Here is a 19,870-nt window from a genome sequence, read left to right as displayed (position 1 = left end):
GAACTTAGACGAAAATTTAGCATCTCGAGCAGATCCCAGTGAAGTATCACCTTTAACTAGAGCTCTGAAATTGCCTTTCAACAAAGTACAAGTGGATATGACTGCATTTAGAAACAATGTTATAAATATTCCACAAGAAGATATGGCAGCTTTTAGTGAAAACATCTCGCACCCTACTTCTCCGACTATTCAACACTCTGCTTCTCCGACTATTCAACACCCTACTTCTCCAACTACTCAACACTCTGCTTCTCCGACTATTCAACACGCTGCTTCTCCAACTACTCCACAACCTACTTCAGAAAGTACAGTTCGCTCGTCAGGTAGAATTGTGTGTAAACCAACTTTTTATGGAGTTGATGAACAAAAACAAACTGATTTCTATGATGAGAGATAAATTTAAAGTTGTATCAACTTTTAACTAATATTTATTAGATGCATTTAATGACAAATTTGATACATTTTTAACCTGATTTTAAATTTATATTGAGCTTTCAGACTTACGTGATGTTTTGTAAAACTTACGTAGCATAGAAATAACGGTTTTTCTACAGCTAGATTTTAGATCTTACGCATAAGAGAAGTACATTTTTTAGCATTTAAAGCCGCGCATAAAAAAACGCGCACTTTATCACGCGACTTTATCGCTGAATATTTTTTTTTAAGGGGGAGTAATGTCAAGGACATATTGTGATTGATTGATCTAATGATATATTTGATAATATTGTGATTGAGTAATCTAATGATATCATTGATAATACATTCTAACAATTAACTTATACAGGATGTTATCTGTATCTGGAATCAGTGTGTATCATTTGTAAAAGACCATTGTAACCAACTGACAGTACGACACCTCGTTTACACAATCAATGTCTGAAAGGCTACACACGTCGCATATGAGGACAAAAGCGCGGGAAATTTTGGCACCACTGTAGAGTGGTGCCAAAATCGTTGGGTGGGTTAATAGCTAGAGCCCTTTTTACCGCCGTGAGGCGGGCGCGTGCTACTGCAAGCGCAAGGGCTCTGGATAGAGCAAATTAAATGTTTACAACATTTTTTACTAAATACGTGCTAGTCTGCAGCATTTTTATTCAAAAGTTGGGTAGAATTAAAAATAACCCAAAAATCGTCATATTTAGATGGTTTAACACGTTCAAGGCTACTTTATAACGAATAAATTAAGATCATGGATACGATGTTGTTACATTGAAACGTCGAATTATTCCTTTCCTGATTATAACTGGCTGGTCACACACATCTCAATTAAATTCTCCTAGGATACTGTTTTCCAAGTCTTGTCCTATGAGTAAAGTATGTGTGAGAAAGTTTTAATAAAATAAATTTATATTTGTTTAATATTTTAAAAAAATCTGAGAAAGAAGTATAAAGAAATTTGTAACTAGCACTGTATAATAGTTTAAGATATTTATAGCTTATTATAACCATTGATACAAAGGCCATAACTACACGGTATAAACTAAAGCATGTTTTAGTGTAGATTTTTTGTCACAACAAGACTGCAACCTACAGTAACAACTATAAACAGAACCCCCTAATGTCTGCTAACAATTTTCTTCTTGTCCTAATATGAGCCTTGTCTCTAAAAACTTAATTGAACTAGCTTTTTGGTGTGTGCAAAAGCTTTCAGGCACGCGCATTCCTTGCCCGTTAGTTACTTGTCCTTCCAAAACCAAACTAGCAGTCAAGGACAAAAAGTCTATACACCAAATGGGCATTATATTTCATGAATTGTTGTACATCTTTTTATTCTGTAAAATGTGCTAAAATTAAATTTCTTGTTTCATTCATGTTTCATTGAGAGTCTTTTGGGGAATATTTTGACTTGATATAACGACGTCGTCGTAATGACACAAGTGACTGATCAACCACCTTATTTGATATTGTGTTTTTAAAATAAAGTATTTATATTTTTAACTTGGTGTGTAAATATTTTTAGGGATTTTATTTTTTTTTAAAATTTCAGATCTTTCATACTATTTGTTACTAAAATGCTCATTGTAGCCTATGATATTTAGATTTTCATCATCATGAGAGTCTTTTCCTTGTTGCAACAAACGGGATCAATCAAAATTTTGCCCCAGAAACATTACAACTATGCAACTTATAAATAATGTTCCGATCTGGATGTTATATATATTCAGGTGCCTATGGAACCATTGTAGTTCTGAACTTTTTAAAACCCCTGTTTTGCAACAGATTGTTATAAATATTACATAAACAATATCAGAGGCGGCTGCTGAGGGCGGTTGCTGCGTCCAGGCATTCGTGGACGCCCTGATATTATTATCTGGTGCTTGAAAAAGAGTATTCGGAAATATCGCAATATATAGCTTGTTATTTTACTCAAACGTTTGACTGTAAACGCACGCATGATCTTTGTGAAATCATGTTGTGAGGCGTCCGATCCTCGTTTGGATACCTCAGCCATGCAGTAATAACACACAGTTAATTGAACATGTTATAAAGGACATCATTGCATCAACGTACTGGACCGATTTGAACTATCTACTATCATACTGCGTGGCTGAGATCATACACATGTGGTGTCCTATTTCACTCATTTTATAAGTTTGTGTTTGCTGTCGCCTGTTACACATTACATACAAGCCCTCTGAGTCCGTCGATCAAACATAACGCCAGCCAGCTCCCACAGGCCGCCCCTGATATATATATATGTCTTTCAATTGTATTATAGCCATTATTTATGATAAAGTTTGAGATGTTTGTTTTTTGTTCTGCTTTTAAGAGCTGCTTTAAGGGGGCCAGGGGGGGGTCTTTTTTATTCGATTTTGAAAATCGTGGACCTCATTTTTTGATGATTTTTCTAGGTCCAAGATTTCTAAGGCCTATCCCAAAATTCGGCTCGACAGATCTCTTCTAAATGATCCCTAGAACATATCCTGAAAGTTTCAGGGTGATTCCTCAAAAAATGTAGGAGAAGATAGATTTTTAGACTCGATTTTCAGGGGGGACCAAAAGCAGCTGATAGATATCAATTCCCTCTATCAGAAACATTTATAAAATCAATTTCAAGAGAATTTCGATGAAGACCCCCCCCCCCCCCCCCCCCCCCGCGGCCCCCTTGAAAGATTCTGGCATTCGATAAAGAGTGTATTGAGTGCAGAAGTTCATTCCATATTCAATATAAAGTTGTTTTTTTCAAGTGTATGATTTCCTGCTTTCAAAAACAATTTTTCTAGGTAATGCCGGAAGAAAAATTTAAAAGAAATGGTAAAATTTACTTTGGTGTTGATGACATACCTGAGAGAAGTGAAAGTGCAGTTCGCACATTAACAGAAGTTATCAACTGTTACAATGACAACTCACATCAAGATGACGCTTTCAATCAAAAGAGAAACGAAGCTGTTGACGATCTGAGAGCAATTTGCCATAATACATTTGGCCCCAGTGCAAATGTATACATTTTTGGATCATGTATAAATGGCTTTGGTACCAAATCATCTGACGTTGACTGCTTTGTCATGTCAAATTATGACTTGAAGCGCAAAAATACCTACTTTAACCCACTCCGCGATTCTCTCAAAAGAAATTCCTCACCCTTTACAATGTTAAACTTTGTAAGGCGTGGTAATCATCCAATTCTTACTGTTAAGCACAAGAAGAATGCAATGGAGTTGGATGTAACTTTTTCCTCTAATCACGATCCCAAACATGATGTTTTGGAAAACTCTGCATTATTGAATACGTATGCCCAAAAGAATATAAAAGTTCCTGCAGTAGGACGTTTCATCAAGTATGTGCTTTCAAAGGAACCTTCATTAGGTAGTGCCAAAATAGGTGGGCTATCTTCATATGGGCACATACTCATGTACATTAACTTTCTCCTCCACGGGAAGCACAAAATAGATCATGTTATTGTTAAGCCTCCCTACATTAAACAAGAAGAAACCATTGCAGCTTCAGAGGGTGAAATTTTCCTTGATTTCTTACGGTTCTATGCTTGTGAGTTGGACAGTTCCATGTATGCTATTGACATAAGAGACTTTGACCTTAAAAAAGTTACTCAGAAAATGGATAGATCTATTTTCACGCTGGAAGACCCGATAATTGAAAAGAATCTTGGAAGAACCATGTCACCGAAACGAGTTTATGAGCTGAAGTTGTTTTACTACCATTTGCTTTGCATATTATCAGATCATGATATGAGTGATTCTCAATTAATGGATTTCATCAACGAGTTAGGGGACCTTGGACTTTCGCAAAAATGGGCCCCCTTGCTTCATCCATTTTGTGGTAAGTCTGTAGTTGTTGGTTTTCTTAGTGTTATGATTTAGATATATTTTACTTGCCTGATAAGAACGAGTGTCTACCATAGTATCATAGTGATATTAAGCTAGGATAAGGAATATTGATGAATTAGACAGCGTAAATTTCAGGGCTTTGAATGATGCGCTTGCAGACTTGCATAAAATTGCAGTGCAGTTTAACTAGAATTAGAATTTAAAGCACCAAATCGAAATATGTATTATTGAAGATTAACAATAATCGATTATACAATAAGTTTTCAATGAATACTCATGATCGCTGACATGTATTTTCTGTTTCAGAACCTGACATTGAAAAACCTAATTCTCGTCCAAAAAAGCGGGATAACAAACCTAGAAGGAAAGGCTCAGAATCAAACCCAGAGCCTAGCGAGAATTCAAACCAACAAACATCTGTTGGAAGCCCTTCTAAAACAGACGTACAAGCCAGCAACAAAAAGACTCCCACTAAAAAGAACAAGAGACATAACGAAAAGAAAGAGACGATATCTGTGAAGGAGACCCTTATAGTTCATGAGGAAGGAGTTATAATCCAAAATGACCCCTATCTACTGGAGGACATGATGAAGGAGATTGAGACTCCAGAGAAGGGCTCACCACAACCTCAGAACAATCGCCAAAAACTCATAGATGTCAGATGTAAGACTTTAGATAAAATGAAACATAATATTTTCCAGAGCTACATAATGCTTCCTTTTCCAAATTTTAAGTTTGAACCAGTATCATTTAATTTAATTACACCCACTACGCATAGTGATGCAGGATTTTTAAAAGCTTCATATCATATATCAAGAACAATCCCACCTTTATTAAGAGTTAGACTTTTGAAAGCAGCTTCATTTTCTATTTTGTCACTTTTGAGAGTGCGGTGATCACATTATTTGTATTAATGTTCGAAAAATCATAATTATATGTATGAATCATTTTCAGTCACTATAGGCAGCACATCAAATTCATACAGTCAGGGTTTTTTAACAAGATTCTTTAAACCGTTTATTTGCCTCAAAAAGAAATGAAATATATGAAAAATCAAGAAATTGGAAATATAGACGTTTATCGGATTTAGCACTTTTTTTGCAATTCCCAGCTTTCGTAAATATGCCATCGAAATTTGCACAAAGTTGAGAGCTGAGAAATTTGCATGTGACCAAAAATTGTGACTGATAGATGAATATCTTTTATTTGTATTGAAAGTTTCTTCGTAATTGTTCACTGGTAATTTAACTAATTCTTCTCATCTTGTATTTGCAATCGTTGGTCATATGTTGCATATCTGATTTATTTTGATGGCCCATTGACCATCACATCCCTAATGTGTGATGTATATAATAGTTCAACCACAATCTGAAATCCAAAGCTTGTTCCATGTACTATAAATATCATCTACATTTGTTAACGTCGCGTATCTCCTAATTACTTAAGTTAATTAATTAACTAATTACTTTAGGGCCATGGCATCAGAAACAGCACGTGACAACAGCTCGGACCATGCATTCGATTTCAAATCCTTTATTAGGACTTACAGAGAGAGGGAATTGCTTGAGAAAGATATAAAATCCTTTGTTCATGCAGTCTCCACTGGGGCAGTCAACGATTTCCAATTGTGCACGTGGCTTTGTTCTGTCAATGAAAAACCACTCAAATTTTGTAAGTTGTTTTTTACTTTTTTTTTCTCTGTCAATAAAAAACCATCGAAATTTTGTGAGTTGTTTTTCAAAGTTGTTTCCCTTTTTAGGTATACTATATAATATCCAGGGTGTCCCAAAAAAGGCGATAAATTTACTTTTGTTAACAACTTGCCTCAAATTTTAAAACCTAACGACTTGAAACTCCAAAGACACTCCACAAGAAACCTGTTCATTTTGCCCATTCATTTTTTGTGAGATATAGATAGGCAGTAGGCACTGATTGGATTTCTTAAAGAGCTTGACAGCTGAGCTGCATTTAAAATTAGTGCATTATGTTCGGAATTTGAAACCAAATTGACTCCAAATGTTTCAAGGCTCATTCAGGAGCCGCGTGACAATCATGTGATCCACCATGTCAACAGCTCGAGTACCCAATTAGTTCACGACAATAAATTGCTCATTACACGACTATTGTGATGTTTTCAAGCAAATGTTTGTCCAAGCATCACATGATCTTCACTTGTTGTGATGACGTCACGTGTTCACTTGGTTCTCTGTTGTCGCGGTCGGGACACACTGTATTGTTTTATATCACCAATGTTTGGTTGATCACCACTTGCACAGCCTTAACAAACGAAATATTTCATGCCTCGGTTAAAAATGTAGTTAAAACATGTATATTGCACTGAATATTACCCCTGAAATAACATTCTTATCAAGAACCCACACTACCACATTCACTGTGACGTCATCAAAATATCACGTGACGTCATCACAACACCACGTGTCTGCATCACACTGTGTAGGCCACCTTCCCCCCTCTTCTAACCCCCTCATTACCTACAGTAGAGACAGCCAAGCTAACTAAAGCAATGATAGAGGAGAATAAGAAGCTGGAGGTGAAGGAGGAGTGGGACGTTGTGTACTACAAGGCTACTGATGTTATGGGAGACTCCAGGTAAGATATTTTTTTAAACTAATTACAACACTACAAATCTATTACACTTATTGAGAATTATGTTATGTAACACGATGGAAGTATTTTAAGCAGGCATATCCTGTCCAAACCCAGGATACATGACATAGAGAATTTGGTTTAACTTGTCTCAGACCCACAGCTAGATCTGTGAATTTTAGGCAGACTCACTCGACAGCGGCCAAATTTTGCGCATTATGAGCCCCTATTAAATAGTGGGTCTGGCCATCAGAATGATGGGTCTACACTCCAGAAGAGTGGGTCTGGCAATCAAAAATATTTTTGTCAAGCTAGATCTAAAATAAAAATAAAATAAAAATAGATCTGTAAATCTATCAAATATGTTTTTAAAAAAACCTTAACTCCAGGTGTCTCGTTGCTGTTCCTCTCTTGGCTGCTCTCGGATTTAAAGTTCCCTCTATTCAAGGTAAGGTTAATGTTTTCTTTTTGATGCGACAAGGAAATTTCCCCAAGAAAACATCCGGATTTTACGTAAGATTAATGATTAAAATTATGTTTTACACAGAAAATCTGGTGATTTTGTGGATTAAAGGGATTAAATTGACACAGTTTTGCATAATTTTAAGTATCCAGAGAATATAAATAATGTGTCCAAAAAATGTTAATATTTCAAAATACTTCACCACACAGTAAAAACATTCCCATCACAGTTGGTAACAACGTCTCTCTGGAGAAGCTGAAATGCATTCCTGGGTTTAACCCAGAGTTATCACGCGATCAGATGAACTCTATGATGGAAGATATCGGCTGCTTTGTCGGGTACTCTCAGGTAGCCTTTATGTAAAATGTACAGTGTATAATGTATAATGTACACTGTACAGTGTATTATGTACAATGTACAGTGTACACTGTACAATGTACTTTATGTTACCTAAAGTTTTTAAATTAATTTAAATTTTTTAATTGATAAGTTAATTGATAATCTCAGCATTATATTATTCAAGCGTGGTTTTACTTTGAATTTCATGAAAATACATCCTGCCTTATTTTTTGTTAGGTATAGTCAAGCGCGTTAGAATGAATAGGGTACAATGTATAATGTACAAGGTATAATGTACAAGGTATAATGTACAAGGTATAATGTACAATTTATAATGTACAATGTGTAATGTACGATGCACAATGCAATGTATAATGTACAATGTATAATGTATTTTTGATGCTTTAACCTCAGGATCTCAACCTGGTAGAAAGTAAGATGAACATGATCATGAAGAGTGTCGGAACTTTAAGCAGCTTGATCTTGCTCGTTACTTCAGCCTGGTAAATTTGTTATGAAATTTGAATAATTAACATTTGAGTTATATATATTATGCAGTTATGCATGTAATCAGATTAATTAACATGTAATTAACATGTAATTAACATGTTATGCGTATAATCAGAATTTAATTAACACGTGATCACTTAATGATCAGTATTATAATTTTAATAAGATCGGTAACCGATTTAATACATATTGTTTCAGATGGCTGCGTGCGGTTCTGCCTACTACTTTGGAGATATGAAGTGTGTTGGGAGAGGCATTGGTAAACGAGAAACTGTGTTCAAACAGGCTAACGATATAACTGCCCTCACCAAACAGGTGCGTATTGGTCACATATTGTGGTCACTTATTGTGGTCACTTATTGTGGTCACTTATTGTGGTCACTTATTGTGGTCACTTATTGTGGTCACTTACTGGTTACATATTGTTCACGTATTGGTCATATATTGGTCACATATTGTTTACGCACTCATTACACAATGGTCACAAACTGATTTAAACATAATAGTCATTATTGAGCTAAAGTATTTTAAACACATAGCAATATTAAAATGAATATGAAATCACATAATTTAGCAAATTCGATCACTATGTACACTATGTACACTATGTACACTATGTACACTATGTACACTATGTACACTATGTACACTATGTACACTATGTACACTATGTACACTATGACACCCTGCTGTATAAACAGTGATTTACAATACAACACTCCCCAGTTGGGAATTAAGTGTAGAGTACAAGTGAGTGACGCAACCGTTCCCTACAGTAAGATGCTGGGATACCCTCTCGAGATACAAGATGTTATTGAAATTCTCTCTGGTATGCTGTTTAAATAGTTCAAGGGGGCTATATTTATGAGTCGCATTTGAACTTGATTTCTCTTGGAGAATTTCTCTTTAGACTCTTAACTTGCGAACAAATTGAAGCAGCAAACTTTAGGCTAGAAACTTTATTGAATTGAAATAATCATTCCACGTAACAACGTCTTCTTCAGTTCTCAAATTATTTGTTATACAGTAGTATAGTAGTGTTGAAAGTATTAAAATTTTTTTAATACTTTCAACACTACTATATAACAAATAATTTGAGAACTGAAGAAGACGTTGTTACGTGGAATGATTATTTCAATTCAATAAAGTTTCTAGCCTAAAGTTTGCTGCTTCAATTTGTTCGCAAGTTAAGAGTCTAAAGAGAAATTCTCCAAGAGAAATCAAGTATGTTGTTTGTTTGTTTGTTTGTTTGTTTGTTTGTTTGTTTGTTTGTTTGTTTGTTTGTTTGTTTGTTTGTTTGTTTGTTTGTTTGTTTGTTTGTTTGTTTGTTTGTTTGTTTGTTTGTTTGTTTGTTTGTTTGTTTGTTTGTTTGTTTGTCTGTCTGTCTGTCTGTCTGTCTGTCTGTCTGTCTGTCTGTCTGTCTGTCTGTCTGTCTGTCTGTCTGTCTGTCTGTCTGTTTGTTTGTTTGTTTGTTTGTTTGTTTGTTTGTTTGTTTGTTTGTTTGTTTGTCTGCCTGTCTGTGTGTCTGTCTGTCTGTCTGTTTGTTTGTTTGTTTGTTTGTTTGTTTGTTTGTTTGTTTGTTTGTTTGTTTGTTTGTTTGTTTGTTTGTTTGTTTGTTTGTTTGTTTGTTTGTTTGTTTGTTTGTTTGTTTAAACAAATTATACCACAAATATAATGTTTTAATACTTTCAACACTACTATATAACAAATAATTTGAGATCATGAATACGATGTAGTTACATTGAAACGTCGAGTAATCTCCTTTCCCTAATAAGAGCATTTTTACTTGTCGCAACAACCGTGATAAAGATAATTTTACCCAGAATACATTACAACAATGCGACTCATAAATAATACTCCAATCCGGATTTTACACAAATAGAGAACCGATATTTGATATTATTAGAGAATAAAAATTAAAATGTTTTTAACCACCTCAGGTGAGGGTTCGTCTGATGTCGTAGATGTGCTTGCTCTACAGTGTGCCCATTTGCTGCAAATGTCCAAGAAAGTAGAATCTTTGAAGGAGGGAGAGAAAATGGTAGGATATTCCAAAATATTTGGAAACAAATTGGTTTCGCGTCTCAGCTCCGGTGCCGGCTGCCCGTTTCATTATATCTTTAATACCAATTGACATTATAACTGATCATTTTCACCACCAAACTACCATCTACTACAGGTGTTTGATGTGCTAAGAAACGGGGGAGGACTAAAGAAGTTTCTAGAAATGTTGGCAGTACAGGGCGTGTCACGTGATGTGGTAGACAAGCTGAGGGATAGGAAGTATGATGAGGTCTTCACACTTGCTGGTTATCAGACTACCATTGAGTCTAGAATCCCTGGTTAGTGAACTTTAATTGAACTTTAATTGAACTTTAATTGGACTTTAATTGGACTTTAATTGAACTTTAATTGGATTTTAATTGAACTTTAATTGAACTTTAATTGAACTTTAATTGGACTTTAATAATTGGACTTTAATTGGACTTTAATTGGACTTTAATTGGTTTGTTTTAGTTGAGTGATTTTGGTTCAGACTTTCTGGACTGAATTCACCATTCAGCCTCAGTTATATGTGATATTATGCAACATATCACAAAATCAGTATGTAAACGCATCACAATGTACTTTTATATTTAATACTAGAAAGCAGGTGTAGTACTCTTTGAAAGAAATTTTTAATCGCATCAAAAAATATCTATCCCAACCAAAGATACAGCCGATTTAAATGTAAAACACTTTAAACACGACATAATAACAACTTACCAAGCCTAATTTTCACGTGGGCGGTCAATACAATCAGACACTTTCGAATTATAATGTAGACAAGGAAACGTACTATACTGTGGAGTTGATAAGTTTTCTCCTATTTGTTTCTTTAGAGGATGTTCTTTGGAAAGACAAACCGATTAAATGCGCGGCTTTAAATATACCGAAATGTTAGAATGTTCTAGGGGAGTGGAAAATAAAATAATAAACGGAATATTATTCGAATTATACGGTAAACTGAGTCAAAATGTCGAAATCATGGAGTCAAGGAATATCACGTGAACATAAAACGTGATAAAACCAACTTAATAATTAATTTAACAATCAATACAATATTTGATTCAATATTTAATAGAGCAGTTGATACTATTACGTTAAGTTTGTAAGTGGTACTACAGAATACAGATCTGTGTAATTATTATATTTGCTATAATCTGCAGCATTATGTGAATACAGTAAAACCACGATTGGGGGAAGTTTGGGGAAAAGGAAACATCCGCGGTAAATCAGGGTCCACGGTAAATCGGAGTCCGCGGTAAATCGGGTCCGCAGTAAATCAGGGTCCGCGGTAAATCGGGATCCGGGGTAAATCGGGGTTTTACTGTACGTGCCAGCGAAAAGATAAGCACAAAAGGAGGATGTGACTTTTAACAAAACAATGATAATTACTTTGCTTGTTCGAATATGTTTACGTACACGTGTCAACAAAAAGACAAGTGCATACAGGTAACATGAGGAATGAGGATGTGACTTTTAACAAATTAACATCAACCCATTTCATGGAATAATCACGTTGCTTTTTCAAATAAATATAATTACCAGCTTGTTGGTCAGTATTCAATATTAAATAGCAGTTTGATTTTTCATCTCAAATTTGACACCCTTTTTGAAAATGAATCGGCTGACAGTTACTCCCTCTGGGATAAGAGCAATGATCGTTTTCACAGCAATATATCTGCAAACTATCCTCTACCTCTCCGGAACTTGTGGCTCTGCCTCCTTCTACATTGGAGCGCTCAAAGAACGCGGTAACTCTAAACTGTCCTACCTATATCCTACCTATTATATCCTACCTATATCCTACCCATTATATCCTACCTATATCCTACCTATTATATCCTACCTATATCCTACCTATTATATCCTACCTATATCCTACCTATATCCTACCTATTATATCCTACCTTTATCCTACCTTTATCCTACCTATTATATCCTACCTATATCCTACCTATTATATCCTACCTATATCCTACCTATATCCTACCTATATCCTTCCTATATCCTACCTATTATATCCTACCTATATCCTACCCATTATATCCTACCTATATCCTACCTATTATATCCTACCTATATCCTACCTATTATATCCTACCTATATCCTACCTATATCCTACCTATTATATCCTACCTTTATCCTACCTTTATCCTACCTATTATATCCTACCTATATCCTACCTATTATATCCTACCTATATCCTACCTATATCCTACCTATATCCTACCTATATCCTACCTTTATCCTACCTATATCCTACCTATTATATCCTACCTATATCCTACCTATATCCTACCTATATCCTACCTATATCCTACCTATATCCTACCTTTATCCTACCTATTACTACCTATATCCTTCCTATATCCTACCTATATCCTACCTATTATATCCTACCTATATCCTACCTATATCCTACCTATATCCTACCTTTATCCTACCTATATCCTACCTTTATCCTACCTATATCCTACCTATATCCTACCTATTATATCCTACCTATATCCTACCTATATCCTACCTATATCCTACCTATATCCTACCTATATCCTACCTATATCCTACCTATTATATCCTACCTATATCCTACCTATTATATCCTACCTATATCCTACCTATATCCTACCTATTATATCCTACCTTTATCCTACCTTTATCCTACCTATTATATCCTACCTATATCCTACCTATTATATCCTACCTATATCCTACCTATATCCTACCTATATCCTACCTATATCCTACCTATATCCTACCTTTATCCTACCTATATCCTACCTTTATCCTACCTATATCCTACCTATTATATCCTACCTATTATATCCTACCTATATCCTACCTATATCCTACCTATATCCTACCTATATCCTACCTTTATCCTACCTATTACTACCTATATCCTTCCTATATCCTACCTATATCCTACCTATTATATCCTACCTATATCCTACCTATATCCTACCTATATCCTACCTATATCCTACCTATATCCTACCTTTATCCTACCTATATCCTACCTATTATATCCTACCTATATCCTACCTATATCCTACCTATATCCTACCTATATCCTACCTATATCCTACCTATATCCTACCTATTATATCCTACCTATATCCTACCTATTATATCCTACCTATATCCTACCTATATCCTACCTATTATATCCTACCTATATCCTACCTATATCCTACCTTTATCCTACCTATTATATCCTACCTATATCCTTCCTATATCCTACCTATTATATCCTACCTATATCCTTCCTATATCCTACCTATTATATCCTACCTATATCCTACCTATTATATCCTACCTATATCCTACCTATATCCTACCTTTATCCTACCTATTATATCCTACCTATTATATCCTACCTATTATATCCTACCTATATCTTACCTATTATATCCTACCTATATCTTACCTATATCCTACCTTTATCCTACCTATTACTACCTATATCCTTCCTATATCCTACCTATTATATCCTACCTATATCTTACCTATATCCTACCTTTATCCTACCTATTACTACCTATATCCTTCCTATATCCTACCTATTATATCCCACCTATATCCTACCTATATCCTACCTATTATATCCTACCTATATCCTACCTATATCCTACCTATATCCTACCTATATCCTACCTATATCCCACCTATATCCTACCTATATCCTACCTTTATCCTACCTATTATATCCTACCTATATCCTACCTATATCCTACCTATATCCTACCTATTATATCCTACCTATATCCTACCTATTATATCCTACCTATATCCTACCTATATCCTACCTATATCCTACCTATATCCTACCTTTATCCTACCTATATCCTACCTTTATCCTACCTATATCCTACCTTTATCCTACCTATTATATCCTACCTATATCCTTCCTATATCCTACCTATTATATCCTACCTATATCCTTCCTATATCCTACCTATTATATCCTACCTATATCCTACCTATTATATCCTACCTATATCCTACCTATATCCTACCTTTATCCTACCTATTATATCCTACCTATTATATCCTACCTATTATATCCTACCTATATCCTACCTATTATATCCTACCTATATCTTACCTATATCCTACCTTTATCCTACCTATTACTACCTATATCCTTCCTATATCCTACCTATTATATCCTACCTATATCTTACCTATATCCTACCTTTATCCTACCTATTATATCCTACCTATATCCTACCTATATCCTACCTTTATCCTACCTATATCCTACCTATTATATCCTACCTATATCCTACCTATATCCTACCTTTATCCTACCTATATCCTACCTATATCCTACCTTTATCCTACCTATATCCTACCTATATCCTACCTTACCTGTCCTACCTATTGTATCATGTAATCAAGCTCTTAACGTCGCTTCGTTAAATTAAAATGCTAATCACTGGCTCCTCAAACTTCAATAATGTACTATTTCAGGAATTTCAGGAATCCTGATCGGTTTCTTTGGCCTGTTTGTAGCCCCAGGGTGCATGATAGCTGGTCATACAACCCACTACTTACGAGCTAGATGGGGTCTCGATATTAAAGGTATCAGCTGCCTCTTCATGTGCCTTGCTACAACCTGCTGCTCTGGTATTGGGATGGCAGGTCTCATCAGCTCCAAGGAACTGTCCGTGTCGATGATGCTGGTATTCCGGCTACTACAAGGGGTTTCTAATTTAAATGGAATGAAGATGATAGCTGAAGGATGCAACGTGTGAGAAGAAGGCTGGTGCTGGGTATTGTGAACGGTGGGGGTTACTCGGGGATAGCTGTAGCTAATGTACTGGGCAGTTCCATTTACCAGTACTATGAGAATTGGACTATTACTTTCCTGGTGACGGGCGCTATATGTGCGGGTATTCTGCTGCTAAACCTCTGTGTGCTGCCCAACAAAGAGAAATCCTTGCTTTCAGCAAACGGTGGTGGTCAGCATCCCTTTAGAGTTAATATCAAATGTGACGAAAGAGTGTGTGGAAGATAACAAGCAAGACTTACTATGCGATCTGACAACCTCAATTATATTCCCCATGCTAGTGACCTTTACTTTTGAATTGATAGGAGGTTACACAGGTTCAATAGTGTCTCCTTATCTAACTGAAGTGGCAGCTACCTCTGTCTCACAAGGTGGAGTATATGTCATGCTATTAAACCTGGCTATGGGGGCTGGCTCCATTATTGCTGGTCTCCTCCTGCAGCACAAGATCTTATCTTCCGCTCAGATAATCAGTACTTCAGCCTTGATTGTAGGTCTAGGAATGTGGTTACTCTTCCCAGGACGTGCTGTGGGTATACTTCATGATAACGTTCAGTTAATTGCCAATGGAGCTGTTATATTGATTGGTTGTGGAGCAATAATGGGAGAGATGGCAGCGTTTAAAGCCATGGAGGATCTACAGGTTACTGTCTTCAAAAGAGGGATGGGAACCAAGAACAGGTCTGTTTCTTCCGGGCTGTTCTATGTAATGGTGTCCGTAGGATACAGTGCAGGCAATTCAATTTGTGTTGTTGTGTTGCATTATCTGAGTTATGAACAGGGTGCTTTTATAATTCTGGGCTGCACGGGGATGGTTCTACTTATAGGTGTCGTTTTGGAGGTCGTTTTGAGGAGACAGTTTTGTAAAGACTCTATCCTTGTAGAAACTTAAACAGCTTATGGTCGTTGGTGAAATGATGTCGTCTTGAGCGGATAATAATTGGAAGAGTAAACAATGAATCAGATCATAATAATATTTGATTTGAGATCGATAACAAATTACACTAAGACTGGTATATTTTCAGTTTCAACTAAATTTGAATTTTGTGGTAAGAATGAAAATTGTTATACATTTAAATCGGCTGTATCTTCGGTTGGGATGAATATTTTTTGATGCGATTAAAACTTTCTTTCAATGGTTACTATGCAGCTTCATATTTCTCACTTTCTCATCTTATTTGCACGTGGGCGGTCGTACATACATATTACATACATATTACATACATGCAAACAAAGATAATCTTTCTAATTATATTATGTTAGATAATTATTAATTAATTAATTATTAAACCTCAGGCATAATACGAGACATCCGGCTGGATAACCTGGAGCGGGTAGTGACCAACAGGTTGGGAGGTTACGGTAGCGGCGGTCAGGGTATCAAAATATGCGCTGATATTTCTAGTAGGGTCAATGTGGGAACTTGTCTTGCTGTCATATATCATACTGAGGAAACGGTTAGTGTGCTAATTAGTAATTTATTCTTTTTGTTAATTATTTAATTTGCTGATTGTTAATTATTATCTCATTTATAATAATTAAAAGACCTTTGAATGAAGTTTAACCATGTTGATTAATTAACATGAATTGATTTCCATAATATGGTTCTCTGATACGTCATTGTAAATCATCCAAATAAAATTAGAAAACCTATTTTCCTTAAAAATCTCGGATAATTATAATATGTAACACAAATTACACATGTATTATATTTATTGTATTATATTTGAATTATATTTAATTATATTGTATTTTGATACTATTTTAATTACAGTTGGCACCAAAGATAAAGAGTGTAGTGAATACTGCTTTCGAGATCGAGAAGATTCACTTCAACAGAGTTATCAGGACCTTTAGGTTTGTAAAATATTTGTAATATTTGTAATATTTGTAATATTTGCAGGATTTAGCTTTACGTAGAACCTCTTATTATACATTTGTTGTGATTTAAATGAGATGAGCTGAGAATGTGATTATTTATCTAGGAACGATGAGTCGGAGAAGAAACAACAGAGGAGAAACAGGAATAGTAAGAGCGGCAGTAAAGAAAACGCTGAAAAAGAAGGTACAGTATTTCATACCAGATAACCAATCACCAAATATACCAATATGTTGCTTTTGATATGAATATCAAAATTTGGTTTAGCATGTAATAGGAAGTAATACTTTCTCGTGTTTATTTTATAATATTAAATATTAAATATAATATAATATTAAATATATAATTAATACTTGCCCTGCATATTTTGTACGTTTCAATGCAATTTTCATTAACAAGGTCACTTATAAAAGAAACAGATTATTTAAATATAAACTTAAGGCTAAATTAAAACATGCTTTTAACAATAAAAGATTTCCCAATACCATAAAAAATATCCACCTAAGCCGTTCAATCGTAATCGCGCAACCTTATCAACCTTATCAGTAACTGTTTTTACTTATACCAGATAACAAGGAGGATAAGGAAGAATCAAAGGTTGGAAGTTCAGTTTCAAGTGACAGTGTTCCTAAAGACTACGTAGTTGTTGTTCACACTGAACATGGTGGGTCACCGGTCATGTAACATCATTGTTATTAGGAATAATCACCCACATTAAAGTCTGTGAATAATCACCCACATTAAAGTCAGTGAATAATCACCCACCTTAAAGTCAGTGAATAATCACCCACATTAAAGTCAGTGAATAATCACCCACATTAAAGTCGGTGAATAATCACCCACATTAAAGTCGGTGAATAATCACCCACATTAAAGTCTGTGAATAATCATCCACATTAAAGTCAGTGAATAATCACCCACATTAAAGTCTGTGAATAATCATCCACCTTAAAGTCTGTGAATAATCACCCACATTAAAGTCAGTGAATAATCACCCACATTAAAGTCAGTGAATAATCACCCACCTTAAAGTCAGTGAATAATCACCCACCTTAAAGTCAGTGAATAATCACCCACATTAAAGTCGGTGAATAATCACCCACATGTAAGTCGGTGAATCAATAGATCACTCAGAAAATACTCTTGAACTAAATGTGTGTTACATTTTAAAGTGTGTTGTTTAAACTTTTCTACTCTTCAGGCGAACAAAGAACAGTTACTGAGAAGAAAGAGTAAAAGGACGGACGCAGAAAAAGAAAAGAAAATAGATAGCGGACATTTTGCGCTGCGACCCTTGGCTCTCTACCCCTTTTTTCTTGAGTTGTAATTTATTACACAGATGCTTTGACATTTTAAATTTAATGTTATGGGACGAAAATATTAAAATTGCAATTACTGACGATTTCCCAAATACTTTTCTTTGCTGTAACTATCTCTACCGTTTGATAAGTGGTCGGTGGTTGCAATTTATTTATCAAATGTTTAAAATTCTACTTAATATACCCATTGGTGTAATATAACGCTTACGTTACTATACTTGTTATCAAGAATTAATTAATTTCTATGGAAACACTCAATCAATGGTTTAGTTACTGGATTTGAAAATGAGTAAGCAGTTTTTATTGTTGTTTAATTTATAGTTAGACTTTAAATTATTAGTTTGGGGTTTATCTATAGATGCTAGAAAATTAGATAACATCACGTGTTATGACGTCACATGATATTGTGATGACGTCACACCACGTGTTACGACATTATTTCAGTCTGTTTTTTAAATGATTATCAAATATTTTTACTGTAAAGTAAGAATTTAGCATGGAGAAATGTGGTATTCAATCAATAATTTGATTTTTCTACCGTTATGATAAATCTTGCGGAATGTGGTTGACTGTTGAACTTGTGTTGTTGTTATGTGATTAAAACAACACAATGTTGTCAAATTGTCTCTTAGTTAAATTAATTGTTAGTCTTAAAAGACTGGAATCTTCTGTTTTCAATGAAGAAAAATCTTATATAAAGATTGAGCAATCCCTTTTATTGTTTTTTGCTCAAATAAACTATGTGAAGCTTAGAATGTAGCTGTAAAACTATTAAATGCATCGTTTCAAAACTCGTGTTTTCATGATTTACTTTACGAGACATATTTAAATGGTACGAAAGCCGGTGGTTTTTCGAGAAAAAAATTTAAAGGAAAAAACAATTATTTTTCACGTATTTTCCTTAATTAAGACTTTATCAATTTACTATCAACTTATCAATGCAGTAAGTTATAAATATGATTCATCAAACAATTAATGAACACTAGTATTCTATTATGAATTGCTTTTAAAATGATCTTGGTTGGACACGTTCCATTGACAATAAGCAAGCTCTGTCACTACTTTATTGGCCACGGCGGTCTCCTATATCCTCTGGAGGATTATAAAGTAAGTTGAGGCTAACTTTCGAAGGGTCCGGAGAAATTGTTTACAAGATGAAACAGCTGATCAGAGAAGATTTTTGTATTCAATTTTCTCAAATATTGGGTTTTATTTTTGTAAAATAAGGTTCCCAAATCATTTAGGTCACTGGAATTATATCGAACATAAATATGTCTCGTAAAGTAATTAACTTAATGCAAAATATTTTGAGTACTTATCCTGAGTACGTAAATACTCTTTTAGAACATAATTGTATACTTAAAAAGAAACATGATAATACCATAGTCTAGTACATTGTAGGCCTCATGTCATGGACGATACTGTCACACCAACTGATGAAAGCAAACCAGCAGAAGTAAAGACAACCCCCGACTCAGAGTTAGGTAATGATAAACATTAAATAGTTATAATTAATAACGATTACTTTAGATAGTATGATTAAGAAATAGTATTTATAACATACATACTCAAGAGGAAATATTCAACTTACCGCAGAGCTAGCTTATTAATAGATTGTATTAACC

The 19,870-nt window shown here is 34.7% G+C and overlaps 3 protein-coding genes across 6 annotated transcripts in view; all 3 read left to right on the top strand.

Annotated features, from left to right (window-relative positions):
• The window catches only part of LOC134822081 (1-phosphatidylinositol 4,5-bisphosphate phosphodiesterase beta-4-like), an 858,242-nt gene that overhangs the window by 143,394 nt on the left and 694,978 nt on the right, over positions 1 to 19,870 (top strand). The window lies entirely within an intron of this gene.
• Positions 3,208 to 19,729, top strand: LOC134822086 (pyrimidine-nucleoside phosphorylase-like). 3 transcript variants are annotated; one of them, XM_063832960.1, is made up of 15 exons: positions 3,208 to 4,278; positions 4,593 to 4,949; positions 6,785 to 6,896; positions 7,283 to 7,341; positions 7,586 to 7,704; positions 8,110 to 8,198; positions 8,404 to 8,520; positions 8,932 to 9,034; positions 10,146 to 10,246; positions 10,385 to 10,547; positions 16,344 to 16,504; positions 16,822 to 16,904; positions 17,033 to 17,112; positions 17,495 to 17,590; positions 18,128 to 19,729. In XM_063832960.1, exons 7-15 carry the CDS (start codon positions 8,404 to 8,406, stop codon positions 18,160 to 18,162), a joined length of 939 nt encoding a protein of 312 aa, XP_063689030.1. In that variant the 5' UTR covers positions 3,208 to 4,278; positions 4,593 to 4,949; positions 6,785 to 6,896; positions 7,283 to 7,341; positions 7,586 to 7,704; positions 8,110 to 8,198; the 3' UTR covers positions 18,163 to 19,729. The 3 variants fall into 3 exon arrangements, 2 of the variants coding, with proteins under 2 accessions (XP_063689030.1, XP_063689031.1); XR_010161125.1 differs by having other exon boundaries at positions 3,221 to 4,278; XM_063832961.1 differs by lacking the exons at positions 3,208 to 4,278; positions 4,593 to 4,949 and adding an exon at positions 5,739 to 5,957.
• The window catches only part of LOC134822083 (myosin-15-like), a 72,820-nt gene continuing 72,590 nt past the window's right edge, over positions 19,641 to 19,870 (top strand). For both annotated transcript variants that reach the window (XM_063832953.1, XM_063832954.1), the window contains exon 1: positions 19,641 to 19,729. In XM_063832953.1, coding sequence (XP_063689023.1) covers positions 19,657 to 19,729 — 73 coding nt within the window. In that variant the 5' untranslated portion in view covers positions 19,641 to 19,656. The remainder of the gene's footprint in view (positions 19,730 to 19,870) is intronic.

This window comes from Bolinopsis microptera, chromosome 10, assembly GCF_026151205.1.
Source record: "Bolinopsis microptera isolate Bmic1 chromosome 10, MBARI_Bmic_1.0, whole genome shotgun sequence".
In the NCBI taxonomy this organism is placed as follows: Eukaryota; Metazoa; Ctenophora; class Tentaculata; order Lobata; family Bolinopsidae; genus Bolinopsis; species Bolinopsis microptera.
The sequence above is the reverse complement of the archived record's forward strand: the minus strand, read 5'-3'. Positions and strand labels throughout refer to the sequence as shown.

Coding starts and splice junctions, on each gene's coding strand:
- LOC134822086 (XM_063832960.1), top strand. CDS start 8,404: ATGGCTGCGTGCGGTTCTGCCTACTACTTTGGAGATATGAAGTGTGTT. Junction 10,247..10,384: donor TGAAGGAGGGAGAGAAAATG/GTAGGATATTCC, acceptor CATCTACTACAG/GTGTTTGATGTGCTAAGAAA. Junction 16,905..17,032: donor AGAGTTATCAGGACCTTTAG/GTTTGTAAAATA, acceptor TTATTTATCTAG/GAACGATGAGTCGGAGAAGA.